The sequence below is a fragment of the Wasmannia auropunctata genome, unplaced genomic scaffold (assembly GCF_000956235.1).
Source record: "Wasmannia auropunctata unplaced genomic scaffold, wasmannia.A_1.0 LD270860.1, whole genome shotgun sequence".
Classification (NCBI taxonomy): Eukaryota; Metazoa; Arthropoda; class Insecta; order Hymenoptera; family Formicidae; genus Wasmannia; species Wasmannia auropunctata.
In genome coordinates, this window is record NW_012092030.1 from 7,931 (window position 1) to 25,180 (window position 17,250).

Here is a 17,250-nt window from a genome sequence, read left to right on the forward strand (position 1 = left end):
ATCTCTTGCCAGAAAAAGATATAAGAAAACGAAGGGAAATACATAGTTTGATTAAGAACGTTGAGGTATATGATTGATAAGATATTCGTATAATAAATCAGTTTTTGAGAAAAAATACCCTCAAAACTAAATCACACTCCTAGTAATAATAGTTATCACTCAAGTTTATAATAATAATAATGCATGTATCTTTGAGTTGACTGCATTTATTTTGTACATGTAAAATCTCATTTGTTAATGAAACAATAGTTGAAAAAACTATTTGATTTTTTTTATTAATTTTATTAAACAATATATGATACATAATATCGTCTTGAAATAATTATTTGTATTACGAAAATTTAGTAATAAAGTTTAGAATATATTCTTAATTTTCATAATATCTTTCCAAAAAGTGTATATATAAAAAAAATTCTCAGAAGAAATTAGAAATTTCTCAAGATTATCAGCGTTAATTCATATCTTAGTAGACCTAAACGTTCATAAGAAAATTAAGAAGCTTTTCATTAATGCAATTTGTATAATATAATTCTTTAATAATAAAAAAGAATTTGTATAATGTGAGAAAACAGCTAATACAATTGTTTTATAAATTGATTATTATATTTATATTGTTATACTATGTAATTTAATCTTACAGAATATCGAATATTGTAAAACATTCTAGCGCCAACAAAATGCTAAATGTGGAACTGTAATAAAAAATGAACCTACTATAATTAATAATTCGAATTTAGGACGCAAGAAATATAACTTTGTACGGCATACTGTTACAAAGTTATCTGCCTAAACGGTATTTCCTTGAAATTATATTTAGCAGGTAATGTAAGCAATTACATACCCGATATCGACATTTCCGATATCGCACAAGTACGACATAAAGTAACATATAAATACTCTTCAAAGGTCGAAGAAATAGTCAGTTGTTACTACATCGTAGACCTATATAATCGATTTTGCTTCCCAAGAAAAACAGTAAGTACTAACATACATCTAATTTAAAAAAAAAAGTTGAGAATCCAAATTAATAAATTATAAACAATATATATAAAACTATATATTGTTATTATTAATAATAAAATGTTTTTTGTTTTATTAGTGTCGTCATATAAAAGATGACTTGAAGTTAAAATGGCAATTTTTATAGAAGTATTATTTTGCAGGCGCGTGTCTCGAATTGTAGATATATTATAAAAATAATAATTACAGAAAATATTGACAAGGTGAAGTTCGTTATTTTCATTATTTTCGTTATGATTGCTATGGTTACGGCTGCTTCTGAAGAAGAATGTAATTCTTGGTATCAAAGTGTAAATATTTATACAATATATATTTTATGAAAGATAATCATTTTCCGCATTATATATTAGGAAACGATATAGAGATAAAAATGTTTAATTCATATTTTGTTCTATGTATAATCTATATAAACTTATTAAAACCACAAGAAAATATTTTATATTTGTATCAATGCATCCAATGCAATATTATTCGCAAATTAATATTAATTTTAATTTTAAATACCACAACCCTAAATATTATATTTTAAATATTTTAATGTGCTCAATCTAGTAAACTGCTGTCCTGGTTTGAGATGTCATTTTGGCTATGCAAAATGAAATTAGATGGTCGATGTATTAGATAAGAGACTTCTTGATCCTAAATCATATTCACCAAATTTGCCAAAATAATGTTCAAGAACGATAATATCGTTAAACACTTCTTTGTATCTGACCATGGCATTATTTTCGTTAATATTTATAAAAAAGAAAAGAGAATTTCTATTATATAATAACTTTAAATAAAGACATTCAAGAGTTATGAAAAATCTCTGACTTATTTATTATTATACGTGTGTAATATATGTATATTTATGAATGCATTTAAAATATAATATTAATAATGTATATGTATAAGAGTTCCTTAATATGAATATTACACAGAAAGAACGATTTTGTTGAAAGGTCTAAAAATTTTGCTAAAAACAGATCTGAAAAAAATGTTTTATTGAATCATTAAAATAATTTGTTGGAATGTTAAAACTGATAAGTATTGCTATAAAACGTTTTGATATTCTAGCAATTATTTTGACATTCATACAAAATTATTTTAATTATTGAATAAAAATTATTTTCAGATCTGGATTCAGCAAAATTGTTCTTTCCATGTAAGTTTCATTATAATCTTTCCAAAATCTTTTGTGACCTTTCCAAAAAATTTAGATATGAAAAGAAATTTTCAGAAAAAATTAGAATTTTTTCAAGATTATCAGAGTTAACTTTATATTTTAGTAGACCTAAACGTTCATAAGAAAATTAAGCTTTTCATTGGTGCAATTAGTACAATTCTTTAATAATCCATTTTTCCGTTTTCTAAAAAAGGCGTGTTAAGTCGATACTCGAATTTATCGAAGTTTATTGTTGTCGCTTTTCCGTGATACCGATTGGCTCTCTCGTTGCACTTACTTCGTTGATCGGTTGTCATCGCGAAAATTTTGACGGTTTTATATATTGAGATTACGTGTGTGTTGAATTGTGTGGTTATTCATTTTTAAAGAGTAAAAAGCTAAATGCCGCGCGCAAAGCGCGCGTCTATGGTGTTTAGTTATATAAATAGTTTATTATCTATTAATTTGGATTCTCGCAATTGATCAATTCTTTGACTTTTGAAGTGTATTTCTATGTTACTTCATAACGCACTTATGAGATTTAATAAAACATATCGAAAATATATGTAATTGCTTACATTACCTGCTAAATGTTAATTATTAATTATAAGAGGTTCATTTTTCATTACAGTTCCACATTATGCATTTTGTTGACGCTAGAGTGTTTTACAATATTTGATATTCTGTAAGATTAAATTACATAATATAATAATATAAATATAATAATTAATTTACAAAACACAATTGTGTTAACTGTTTTCAAACAATATTAAAATTCAATTTTATTATATTATTATCCTCCACATAAATATTTATTTTTATTATGAAGAAAATATTTTTTATAAGAAATTGTAATTTTATTGCTCAAATTTTATTTATTTATTTTTTACAAGATAGCAATGGCTTTCTTTTTCTAAAAGCTTCTTTGTTAAAAAGCAGGACAAATCATAACTCCCCTCCACTTTTTTAAGCTGGAGAATCTCCTTAAATGCAACACTTGTTAATATTTAATTGTTAAAATAAGAAAGATTCCAAGAATGTAAAACATGGAGAGTATAAATTTACGTTTGTCGATTATGAATTAATTTGCAGATGAATCGTTGGATACTCGTTTTCGCGGCTTTAGCTGCTTTGTCTTCGGCTGCCGATTCGGGAAGTGAGTATCCATATACATACATACGCACATGTGCGTGTATGTATATCGTTTAAAAGATGAATCAATTAAAAAAGCGTTCTCTATATCTGTTCCACAGTTGTAGTAAATGTACATGTTACCATTGTAATAATATTTTTCTAATGTCTTTCAGAGAAAATTGTATGTTACTTTGGTAGTTGGGCCGTTTATCGGCCTTCTGATGGCAAATTCGACATCTCTTACATTCAGCCGAAGCTTTGCACCCATCTGATCTATGCTTTCGTCGGCATCAGTCAGGAAGGCAAGGTCGTAGTTTTGGACGCGTGGCAAGATCTTCCCGACAATTCGGGCAAGGACGGCTTCGGTAGATTCAACAAGCTTCGCGAACAGAGTCCCGAGACCAAAACGCTCATCGCTATCGGTGGATGGAATGAAGGATCCGCAAAATTCTCCGCTGTTGTCGCTGATCCAACTACTCGCGCAAGATTCGTCAAAGATATCGTTGACTTTGTGAAGAAATACAAGTTCGATGGTTTCGATGTCGATTGGGAATATCCGTGCCAGCGCGATGGAAAACCAGAGGACAAGCACAACTATATAAGCCTGCTGAAAGAACTCAGAACCGAATTCGATAAACACGGATTGATTCTCAGTGCTGCCGTTGCTGCCGCCGAGTCTTCTGCCTCTCAGTCCTACGATATTTCCGCAATGTCCAAATATCTGGACTTTATCAACATTATGGCGTACGATTTCCATGGTGCTTGGGAACCAGTCACTGGTCATAACGCTCCGCTTTATCCGCGTAAAGATGAATCTGAAGACGATCGTAAGCTCAACGTCGTAAGTGTTGACTCCTTTAAGGGATATTCTAGTCTAGCGGATCGGAAAAATCGATTTTTTTTACATATTTTGCAAATATTTGATATAAAAAATATGTCTGCAAAATGATTTAGCCCGATTCGCAAAATTAACAAAGTTATAGGCCGGTATTCATAGTTGATTCTTATATTTAAGATCGTCTTAAGTATAGTCTTAAGATGTTACAAGCCAATAACAGAGTCGTATTAGCATCTTGACATTATTTAAGACGGCCTTGAAATAAAAACCGACTTATGAATGCCGGCCATAGCACTTGATAGAGAGCGGATTCAATCTATGTAATCAGTACAAAAAATTTTTAACGCATTTTTCTCAAAATCACGTTTTTCAAATTGGTACTCATGATCTCTTCAAAAATGGTACTCATGATCTCTCGAAAACCAATCAATTCGGACTTGTACACATATCTTCAGCATATGCGTGGCTATAGCCCCTACCTCGATCAAATCAAAATATGTCTTTTTTTAATTTTTACAACCATCTAAAGTTGAAAAAAAAAGCAAAAATCTAAATTTAAAATAAATCTAAATTTTCAAAATAATGTTTTTAAATTTTTACTATTTTTTTTATGATCTGGTACCAGCTATAGCCAAACTCATACTAAGTAAGAATTTCTTTGATTTTTTTGTTTTAAATGAGCAGAACAGCCGGAATTATGGATACCGTGGACCAATCTTTTTTTTTTATAACCTCAGTATATATTATACAGCTTATACTTATTTATAGTTATTTTTAGATACAAATATTTTGAAACATATTTCAAATATGTATAAATATGTAGGAAAAAACGCCCAAAAAACTTTATACTTTCTTTTAAAAAAATTTACAAAAATAGCATAAAAATTTGGCCTCTAAACTAGAATACCCCCTTAATTTATTTGACATTTGAAATTATTCAATACCACCAATCAATGTCACCAACAAACACAACTTAAAGAAAATAACATTCATTCTTGCAGGACGCATCTGTACACTATTGGTTGCGCAATGGCTGTCCGCCCGAGAAATTAATCCTTGGAGTACCATTCTACGGTAGGGCCTTTACTCTCGCAGATACGAATCAGCATGGCCTTGGAGCGCCTATCACTGGACCAGGTACTGCCGGTCCGTACACTCGCGAGGGTGGCATGCTCGGATACAATGAGATTTGCGAATCCTTTAAACAGGGTGGCTGGACCGTTGCTCGTCAGGAAGAGCATCGCACACCGTACGCTTACAAGGGCGATCAGTGGGTGGGCTACGACGATGTAACGTAAGTGCAATGTATTAGTAATTAGTAATTATTCTCCTCGGGTCCTTCCTTTATTCCTTTACAATTCCTAGCACGTCGTTTCAGAAATGTTTCATAATTGACTCTTAAAAATGTTTCTTAGTGGTTAAAATGTCCACTTGAAGAACGTTTCAAGAAACGTTTCTTTTTGGTAAAAAAAAGAAACGTAGAGAAATATAATCAAAATATCATTTTTTCTCCATCTGTAAAAAAGTTTGTCAGGGCGAGTACTCAAATTTTGTAAAAAAATTTCGTGAAAATTTTCAGATTTTCCAGGAATTTTATTCAAAATTCCAGGTAAGATTAGAGAATTTCTCAATACAGCTTTAAAATAATTTAAGCACTAAGAGTTCTAATAACGTATAGAATTTGATGCGTGAAACAATTTAATCTTCTCATATGTACAATAGTTACATTTTCATACAAAATTTTTCGAGCGTAACAAAAGATTTTGTACGGAGATATAACTACATAAGTGAAGATTACATTGTTTCACGCACCAAGTTCTGCGTTATTAGACTCTTAATGCCTGATTTATTATTTCTGGATTATTATTTTTTAGATTGAAGAGTCTTCATATATAGTATATGTCAATTTTAAAATAAATTAACTTTCAATATCAGGAGCCTTCGATATGGAGCCACGTTTACTTTCTAAAGGGATAAAATTAAATTTTAATAATTCAAAAAATTTCCCTGAGTACCAAAATTTCATGAGAATCCATAATTTTCAGGACAAAAATTCCCTGAGAATTTCAGGTTTTATCGGTTTTTCCCGGAAGTACCCATCCTGTTTGCGCATTCGTTTTTTTCAAGCAAGAGAGCTTTTTCACAGCTAGAGCAAAAATAATATTTTAATTATATTTCTCTACTTTTTTTTTTATCAAAAAGAAAGTTTCTTTAAATGCTTTTCGAGTAGACATTTTAACCACTCAGAAACGTTTTCAAGTTGCTACCTGGGTTCTTATCGTAATTTTTATTAATGTAATATTCTCTCTAGCATAATGCATTCTCTCTAGTAATACAATTTTGATAACGCCGTCTCTTTTTTTCAATCCATTCCCCTTTTCGATAGAAATTAAAAGTTAATTGAAAAAGATGGACGAGAATATGCATTGCGCGAGAATGTGATAATATATATACATATATAATGTATAATCACGCGTGCACAGTTCTTTTGCCGAGAAGACCGCTTATATCAATTCCTTGGGTCTCGGTGGCGCGATGGTGTGGAGTATTGAGACCGACGACTTCCTCGGCACGTGTGGTGAAAAGTATCCTCTGCTGAAAACATTGAATGCCAGACTTAGGAGACAAGTCCCAATAGAACTGTCAACCAAGCAACCATCGCAAACGACACAATCACCGCGAACGACGCAACCACCAGTGACTGCATCTCCTAGTGGTATTTGCAAGAAGGAAGGTTTTGTCCGCGATCAAAAAGATTGCAGCATATTCTACCGATGCCTAAAAGTCGATAGCGGTTATAAAATATACGAATTCAGTTGTGGAAGTGGACTAGCCTTCGACCCCGAAATCAACAATTGTAATTTCAAAAATCTCGTTCCTGGATGCAACTAACAATAATAGACGATAATAAATAGTTATGCTGTATATTTCTATAATGCTTCTACCTGTTATACAGCATGAAAACATAACAAATAGATGTGCTTTTCATTTTATGTACTCTGACACACACACAATATATATATAATATTATACGAACCCATTTCTCCTTTCTTTTTCTTTCTAACAATATATAATTAACATTTATTTGTATGTATATTTGCAATAAAGTTCATAAGAGTCATTATGTCATGTATATTCAAATAATTATTAATATGGTAAAATTCTGGTAAGCGACACAAAACAACGCACAATTAGACGACACGGATTGACTCGGCGAAGGCGAGCGCAAATACGGCGACTTTAGTGACTTTACTCGATATATGGCGTTGTCGATCGGATGGCGCGACACACAGAATCTATTCTCGAAACGCACGCACAAAAATACACGAAATACTTAATACGCGATTCGCCCGACAGTGAAACCGACTGCTGTAAAAAATATTTTATGACGTTCGTCTCGCCAAAGGCGGCAGCTATCTCTTAACCGGAATCCTCACATCTCGACATTCAAATTCGGATCTTGCATTGTCGAACATAAGTGCTGACTGGGGGATCCTGCAGGAAGCACGCAGATAAGGCAGTATAGATGTGAGTATTTTCATCCGCCATCTTGGTTCCAGCTAAGTGAACAATGTAACCTCGAAGTTTGCTCTGCAATAAAGTTAAAAATTATTAATTATTACAATTTTTTATTTTATTATTGCAATTTGCTACAACGCAGCAAAGCATCTTGATTGTAATGTACATTTACTTCATCAGACGTATACTATAAACTCACCACGTATTAGCTGCTTTCCATTTACGCCAAAATTCAGATAATTCTCATTTGTAACGTCATAACTCATTGTCAGTTGAATGTACGTTCCTTTTTATTCTAATAAGTGAAATTTAATTGAGTTTTTTTTTAAATCTGCACAAGCTCGAAATTGTATGCTTTTTACTGAGTCTGTTATAACTCATATTAAAAGTGAGGTATAAATTTATACTTTTGTACGCGATAACTTTCCACCAAAATAAGCAAGTAATGACGTCATTATCTGAATATAAAATACATAACTTTAGACTCAAAATCGGCATCATTTATGTGAAAATGGAAAGCAACTATTATAACCAAGTAGAACCAAGATGGCGAACAGGAGTACCTACATCTATAGTGCTCTAATGCAGATCGCGAGGTGTCACGGCCGATAATTCATGCCGATTATAGCCCTAACCCTTCTAGCGCGACGTCCACGAATTATGGGTGTCGCGAGTGGCCGAATATCTCGCGATCGGTGGTGCGAGCTTCGAATTTCCTTTGATTTTCCAGGCCCACGGCCCGTAAAGTCCTCCAAGATGTCCTTGGAAATGATCATTCCCACCAGAATCCGCGCTCTCTTCGATATTCCAGTCCGCTTTGGTCTCTCGATTAATTTTCCTCCGCCTCGCTCCCTGCGCGTCAAGTGGCGGATGCGCGGGATTACATCTCTGCGGCAGCCGATCGCGTCTTACTATTTTTTGCGGAAAAATGCTGACAGCAGTAAAGGGCTCAAGGAAAGGGCTCGATTGTTAAACTTCCAATAAAAGTTATTCCGATCTGCGTGTTCTGCGTTTCCCCCGGTGAATTTTGGCACCTCCAGCTCCGGTGTCAGCGTCCGTCTTCATCTTCTTCCCGCCGAGTTGGTAGAGACGAGAAACTTACACGCGTTGACAGATTAACCGGCGTCGATCTCGATAACTTATCGCTATGCTTAGAATAAAATTATCAAGTAAATGCACGATGAAATGCGCTACGAAATCGTATGCGCGTGAATACGCTCGCCTCCCTAAAGCGGAGAGGACGCAGAGTCCAAATCTTGCTTTCTCGGTCAGGCGATATGGCTCTTGTGACAGACGATTGAAAAACGTTACGTCACAATGTATGTAATATATATATATATATATATATATACACATATATATATATATATGTATATATGTATATATTTATAAATATATTTAAAATATAATATTTATTAATGTATATAAGAGTTTCTTTAATGTAAATATATTTAAACTTGCATTGCTATTTTATGTAGGTATGTAAAATTATTTATTCATGTATTACAGTGGAACCTCGATAACTCGAATCTCTACAACTCGAAAACCTCTATAAGATAAAAGTTTTGTTCATCCCTTTCCGCTCCGCTGCGGAAAACCTCTATAAATCGAAATAAAACCTACCTTAACTCGAAGTATTTGTCAGGCATTTAGATATAGTTATATTTTACCTCTGTAACTCGAATTTAAAGTAGCCAGACATCTACAAGTCGAAGTTCACCTCTATAAGTCAAACTTTTATTGTCTCTACCTCTATAATTCGAAGTTGTAGCTATGTGTAACCATGAGTAATAACCTAATATTTTGTTTTATGGTTAGATTTATCATACGTATGCAATAAATAATTCATTATTAAATATTGATTTTTTTTCTACTAAAAGCTATTATAATCGGAAAATAATAAACTCTCGTACAAAGCCTCCGCAAGTCAAATTTTCATATGTTAACTCTTTTTTACTCGAATTTTGATAAGTCAAAAACTCTATAACTCGAACAGTTTTTCTAGATCCTTGAGATTCGAGTTATCAAAGTTCGACTGTAATAAAATTGAGTGAGACATAATAATAATAGTTATCATTCAAGTTCATCGTCATAGTAATAATGTATGTAATATTCTTGAGTTGATTGCATTTGTTTTGTATATATAAAATCTCATTTATTAATGGAACAGTACAGTTAAGAAAAGTATCTGACTTTCTTGTTAATTTGATTAAGTAATATGTGAAACATAACGTCGTTCTGAAACAGGGTAACTCCGGCGTATACGCCGCACCTATTAAAAACTGAATTTATCAGACATTATTTATTATGTTTAAGGTAAATGAATTATACTAGTAAAAACTTTAGACTGTTCACTACTATAAAAAAATATTAGAAATTCAAAATATTTATTTTTTATATTAAAAAAAATTTTTTAACCCTTGCATTTTTGCCGTATATCCCATAAGGGATATTGATTACAATTTAGATAATGCCTATTGATACAATTTATATAATGTCAATCTTTAATAATAAAATAAAATTTTAATGAGAAAACAGTTAATACAATTGTGTTTTACAATTTGATTATTATATTACGTAATTTAATCTTATAGAATATCAAACATTGTAAAACGTTTTAACGCCAACAAAATGCAAAAATACGAAACTATAATAAAAAAATAAACACCTTATAATTATGATTAATAATTCGAATTAAAGACACATCAAGAATAATTATAACCTTATAATAGTCTGCCTAAACAGACGTTTTCTTACATATAGCAGACAACGTAAGCAATACATTTTTTAATATTTTTACTTTGAACAAGTGTGATATGAAGTGTAAATACTCTTCGAAGATCAAGAATTGATCAGTTGCGATTACATCGTATGATCTGCATGATCGGTTTTGCTTCTCAAGAAAAACGGTAAGTTCCATCAAGCATTTAATTTTTTAGAATAAAAATTGAGAATTCAAATTAATAGATAACAATCTGTTCATAAAAAACTGTCTATTGATATAATAATAATAACAAAATGTTTCTTGTTTTATTAGTTTGGTCATTTAAAAGATAAATTCATATATTAGTTTCGTCATTTAAAAGATAAATTCAGGTTAACATAAATTCACGTGAAGTTGAAATGGCAACTTCTATAGAAGTATTATTATCATATTGCATTATTGTTATACTGCTTGCGCGTATCTAATTGATATTATATAAAAAACAATAATTATAGGAAATATTGACAAGATGAAATTCGTTATTTTCACTATTTTCGTTATAATTGCCATGGCTATGGTTGCTTCAGAAGAAAATTGTTTTCCTTTCTTTCACGATGTAAGTATTTATATATAATTATCTCATAAAAGATAATTGTTTTTATTATAAAGAAATACAAGAAAAAAACGGTATCAGAATTAAAAAAATTTTAATTCATGTTTTGCTTTGTGCATAATTCACATAAACTTATTAAAACCATAAAAAAACATTTTACATCTGTATCGATGCATTTGCAATATTAATTAATATTAATTTTAATCTCGAGTAACACGTCTGTAAATATTATATTTTTAATATTTTAGTGTACCCAAGATATAGACTGCTGTAGTAGCAGATGTGTGACTAATATTAAAAAGTGTGGAGTCTAAACAAATGCATACCACAACATTCAAACCAGTACAAAATATTTAAAAAATATTTTCAAAACACTTTCTTTATATCTGACTGTGACTATGACTTTATATATATTTTTTTATATTTATATAAAAAAAAAACTTCTGTTATGACCTACTTTAAATAAAAATTTTCAAGAGCTATCATTATTCTTTATCTTATTTATTTATAATTAATTATAAATATATGTAATATATATTTAATAATACATGTACACGTCGCAGCCTTTTTACCAAGAATTATATGGTTTGGATTATGTCATTTATTGCAAACATTTATTGCAAACCCATGTGGATCACTGGTTTCGCATGTAAAGTACATGCGTGGAAGCTGTACATATGTTGTGCCCCTTCTACGGGGGGATCCACCTTGTTTCAAACTAACCTAACCCAAACCATTTTCAAAGGCGTTATGCAAAAAGGCGTCTTTTTGCAAAGAGGCTAACCTTTTTGCAAAAAGACTGATTATATAAAAAGGCTGCGACGTAGGTATATATTGTTACGCTCTGAGATCGAAATTTATTCTTTCGCGCACTCGCGGAAACTCAAGCAAATAAAGTAGACACTTTATAGAAACACTCAAATTCTTTAATGCGTTAGATTAGCAAATACAGCAAAGATTCAAACAGCAGATCGAAGAAAGTTGTAAAGCGTTCTCCTGACAACGCGTGATGTTTTTTTAAACGCGAACCATATTGATTTTGTGACGAGTCATCGTTCCGTTTGGACGTGCTCAGATCTGCTGTTGAATCTTATATAGTGAAATATTTTAGTGTATATAAATTTTTATATATTATGCTTAATAATATATATACACTAGCCCCAAAAAGTTTCCTGACAGAAATAAAATTTTTATGTTTTATTTTTATGTTTTAAGCCGCTGAACTTAGTGCGGCACTGTGCTAAATCAAAGAGTAGATGATTTTGGCATTTTAAGAGATACTTTAAGATATTCTGTAACGATTTTAAGTTTAATGCATCTCTATTACTCTAAACTCTTAAATCTGAGAGGCATGTTTGTCATAATGAAAATTGCAATGTTTGACGTAATGCATGGCCTTGGGAAAATTTGTCTCGAAAATGCGGCTTACAGCGTCATAAAGTTTGAATCTTCCTCTTCAATTTAAAAAAAATGCAAGTGGCTACGATTTTTTTTCGCAAAATTACAGCATTTTAAAGTAAATGTATTTTTCTTATGTATGATCGGCATTACCTTAGCACCATAGGAAGGTTGGCAATCGGATTTTGCACAATGTGTGTGTATGTGTGTATGTTTTACACATGCCCGCACGGATGATAATGTGTAATAATTTTTTTTACAATACCACACCACAATTCGGGGGAAAGGGGATCTTATAGATGTGTATTTAGCATCAAAGAGATTAAATCGTTAACTGATTTAATTTGTGACAAGTTTATTCCGGCCTCATGTAATGAATTGTGTTTCAAGACCGATGAATATGCGGCGCGCAGTTTGCGTGTGGCTGGATATTGTAAAAAAAATTAATACATATCAACATCCGTGTCGGCTCGATAGGCTTCAGTATATATTTGATTTATTCTTAGAAGCCTAAGTCCTTCAAATTATTTAATTTTTTTAATGTCAAATAACACGCCTTGATCCAGATACATCCAGATACAAACACTGGATAACATTTGGCAGCGTAAAACAATCAAATATATTATTTTATGTTTTAAATATTTTTGATGTCATATAACTGCTACCCTTAGTTCGATATGTTTGTCTTACGCTACCAAATATGTGTCATTCGAAGTGCTTGTATGAGTACAAAATAAGAGGTCTTTTAGTCTTAGATCATATCCACCAATTATGCCAAAATATAATAATACTAGAATCATAATATCACCAAACATTTCTTTATTTTGATCATGGCGCTATTTTTCTGTTATATTTATAAAAAAAGAGAAAATTTCTGATATAATTAACTTTAAATAAAGACGTTCAAGAGAAATATCAATATCTTCATTTTATTTACTAATAATGAATTATACATATGTAACATACACTTACTAATATGTTTAATATATTTAACAATATGTAAAAGAATTTTTTAATACATTTAATATATTTAACTTTGCTATTGTATATGAGATTATTTATTTATACATATATTAAATATAATTAAGTGCAACATAATAGTTATTAGTATTTAAATTTGTATTCTTATTATATGTATGTGAGATTATTTATTTATATATTAATACATTTTAAGTATGACATAATCGTTCAACTTTATCATAACAATGAAGCATAATATTTTGGTTTAATTATATATTTCTCTTTTTTGGCTAGATTTAATAGAAGCGGATATACGGGAATGATTTATAATTTTATAAAATCAGTCTTTTAAAGTCCGGCAAAGTTAAAATTTTATTATAACGCATTGTACACGAGAAATTACGTCCGAGTAATTTCGTCTCCTCGCCGAATTGCTATCTTTCCTTATTCGCTCAGTCATCTCTCTTCTTTCGTCGCTGTTTACGCGAGGGCATTTAAATCTCAAGTTCTAATTCCGTTGTTCTTTCTTTCTGGCGCTTATAGTTTACAATAATTGTTCGAGCTCGGAATTCAAATTGTAATTTAACGCGTACAGTGTTACGATTGTGTTTTGGTCATCGCTAGCCATGATAAGTCTATGCATTTCAATAAAAACGATTTTATAATTTCACGCGTTATTATTCCCTTGTCTATACGCCAACGGCTAACTGTCTCCTCTGTCTTACGTTTTTGCTCACTTTTTGTTGTTTTTTTTACGTGACCGATCAGCTGAGCGGATCCGCGAATTTGTCAGCATGAATACGTCTACCTGCCTTCTTATTCTTCACGAATTTTCAATGCAAATTAAATTTAATAGTTACAAGAATTTTAGCGCAGATTAAATTTTATGATTAGTTGGAGTAAGTAATGACGATGCAATCGCCACAATATCTGTGTGCTGACTACATTTATCTTGATAAATCTCATTTATTAATAGAACAGCAGTTAAAAAAAGGATCTGATTTTTTTGTTAATTAAGCTTAAATTGTTAATTAATATTATGTACGTTTTCTTAAAACATTTAATAAACTTTTATCTCATCTCAAATAATTAGCGGTTATATTTAAATTAGAATCACAAATTAAAAAAAAAACAATACTATTTAAATTTGTTGTACTATAAAACAACTTTTTTATAAAAAGTTTCTCACGATTATAAGAGTTAATTCATTATATTTCAGTAGATCTAAACGTTCATAAGAAATGTGTTAAAAAATCTTTTTGGTAAATTTCTATATACAATTTCTATAATGCAGTTTAATAAAATAAAATTTTAATAATGTGATAAAATATTTAATACCATTGTGTTTTACAATATAATTTAATTATTATAAGTATTACGTGATTGAACCTTACAGAATATCAAATATTGTAAAATACGGAACTGTAATAAAAAATATGCCCTTCACTAAAAAAAAATATTCCATCCTTTAGCACCCTTTTGATGCTAAAAGATTTTCCTCTTATATATGGCTCAAGAAAATATTCTAAAATGTAGAGGAATATCGAATTACTATGAAAATTTATTTTTGATTATAGCGCATGTGCTACTTTTTTGTAGATAAATATAACGCGTTATAGCTGAGGAATATGCTTCATGTAAAATTTTTTTGATTAGAGAAAATGCTTAAAGGAATTTCCCGCTTATAAGTGGAACATTTTTTTGGATGTTTATAATTATTATCAATAATTAAAATTAAAAGCGCAAGAATATAACCTTGTAACAATCTGCTCAAATAGATGTCTTCTTATATACAGCAAACAATGTAAGCAATACATTTGCAACATTTTTTATTTGCACAAGTGCGATATGAAGTATAAATACACTTTGAAGATCAAAAATTGATCAGTTACGATTACATCGTATGACCTGCATGATCGGTTTTGCTTCTCAAGAAAAACAGTAAGTTTTTGCATTTATCTAATTTTTAGAAATAAAATTTGAAAGTTCAAAATTTAAATTATCTTCTGATATTACATTAATTATAAAATATCTCTTGTTTTATTAGTTTGTTATTTAAAAGATAAATTCACTTGAAATTAAAATAACAATTTTTATAAAAGTATTACCAACATATTGTATTGACGTGTATTTCAAATTGTCGATATATTGTAAGAAATAATAATTACAGAAAACACTGGCAAGATGAAGTTCGTTATTTTCACTATTTTTGTTATGATTGCTATGACTATGGTTGCTTCTGAAGAAAAATGTAGTCCTTTGGGTCAATATGTAAGTATTTATATATTTTTTAAAATGAAAAATAGTCGTTTTCTTTATTATAAAGATTATTATAAAGATATCAAAGAAAACAATATTAGAATTATACAATTTTTAATTTCATATTTTGTTTTCTATGCTATTCATATAAACTTTATATTAAGGTAATAAGAAAATGTTTAAACCTATATCGGTACATCCGCAATATTAATTAATAGTAATTTTTCATGTTTCGGATAACACGTCTCTGAATATTATATTATTTTAAATCTTTTAGTGTACACAATATAGTGATTGCTGTCGTTATACGCAATGTTTGACCTACGCTGCCAAATGTGTGACAAAAGCCGGTATACTTGTGCCTGGAGAAGATAAGAGACCTCTTGGTCCTGGACCATATCCACCAAATATGCCAGAATAATAATACTAGAAATAATATTGCTTCTTAATCCTTTTTTATATCTGACCTTGTCTCTGTTTTCCTTTTATATTTATGTAAAAGAAAAGAGAATTTCTATTATAACTAACTTTAAATAAAGACATTCAACAGCTATCAATATTCTCCATTTTATTTATTAATAATTCATTACAAACATTCATTATAAACTATATAATTAATACATACAATAGCAATACAAAGTTAAAGATATTAATATTAAAGAACTCTTATATTTATTATTAAATACATTTATAAATATGTAATATATATTTACAAATATATTTAAATGTAATATAATAAATATAAGAGTTCTTTAACATTAATAGCTTTAAATTTGTATTGCTAGTGTATGTATTAATTTATATATTAATACAATTAGGTGCGACATAATAATTATCATTCTATTTTATCGTCATAGCAATAAGGCGTATATGATATCTTTGTGTTGACTGCATTTATTTCATATATGTAAAATCTCAGTTTAAAAAAAAATCCAAGAATTACCAAGGCGTAACATTCCTAAAGCACGATACTAAAAATATTGACCAAAATAATATCAATAAAAATCCCAGTAGACAAGAAGCTAACAAGTTGGTTTTTAAAGGCAAGGAGCCAAGCTGGTTCTTAATCTCTACAAATTATGTTTACAATAAAAAATTACATAATATAATAAATATCGAAAGTCGAAACAATTGTACAGTATTTATTATCTTATGTAATTTTGTATTGCAAAAATATAATTAGTTAGCACTAAGAACCAGCTTGGCTGATTGCCCTTTATAATTTTTAAATTGAATTCTAAACAATTAGCTTACATCTATTCCACAAATTTGCAAGATTTTGTTGTTCGAAAATTATAAATAATTTTCTACGTAATTTTACGTAATGTAGGGGAGAGTTGCTGAATGCGTATCACTTAAGATATTTTTGGTTATATTTCACGTTTGGTACTATTTAGAATACAAACGAACGTTGGAAATTGTAGCTTAATGTTCAAGGCATCTAATATTACATGTTAAATCTTTCACTTCAATAGCAAATTAATTTATTCTAATTGTAAGCTTTTTTGTAACAAGCTGTCAAAAGCACGATTCAGCAAACCGGCCGCCTAAATCATACCTGTGAGTTTTATTAATAGTACCTCCAGCTAAACTATTGAATTTACGAATGAAAATAATTAAAAACACAAGATTAATAAAAGAATCATGAATTAATATCT

The 17,250-nt window shown here is 30.0% G+C and overlaps 2 protein-coding genes across 4 annotated transcripts in view; both read left to right on the forward strand.

The window, feature by feature from the left end:
- LOC105462099 (chitinase-3-like protein 1) overlaps window positions 1-7,263 on the forward strand; it is a 10,516-nt gene extending 3,253 nt beyond the window's left edge. The window contains exons 1-5 of one of the 2 annotated variants that reach the window (XM_011708627.1): window positions 902-975; window positions 3,260-3,323; window positions 3,475-4,142; window positions 5,141-5,433; window positions 6,623-7,263. In XM_011708627.1, the coding sequence (XP_011706929.1) occupies window positions 3,260-3,323; window positions 3,475-4,142; window positions 5,141-5,433; window positions 6,623-7,031 (1,434 nt within the window). In that variant the 5' untranslated portion in view covers window positions 902-975 and the 3' untranslated portion in view covers window positions 7,032-7,263. Of the gene's footprint in view, window positions 1-901; window positions 976-3,259; window positions 3,324-3,474; window positions 4,143-5,140; window positions 5,434-6,622 lie in introns of those variants that run through there. The other variant, XM_011708626.1, reaches the window with a different exon arrangement.
- Window positions 7,264-10,522: 3,259 nt separating this feature from the next.
- LOC105462098 (omega-conotoxin-like protein 1) lies at window positions 10,523-16,149 on the forward strand. 2 transcript variants are annotated; one of them, XM_011708625.1, is made up of 3 exons: window positions 10,523-10,567; window positions 15,504-15,604; window positions 15,870-16,149. In XM_011708625.1, the coding sequence occupies exons 2-3, from the start codon at window positions 15,518-15,520 to the stop codon at window positions 16,011-16,013; spliced, it is 231 nt and encodes a 76-aa protein (XP_011706927.1). In that variant the 5' UTR covers window positions 10,523-10,567; window positions 15,504-15,517; the 3' UTR covers window positions 16,014-16,149. The 2 variants fall into 2 exon arrangements, with proteins under 2 accessions (XP_011706927.1, XP_011706926.1); XM_011708624.1 differs by lacking the exon at window positions 10,523-10,567 and adding an exon at window positions 15,216-15,274.
- Window positions 16,150-17,250: the final 1,101 nt, after the last annotated feature.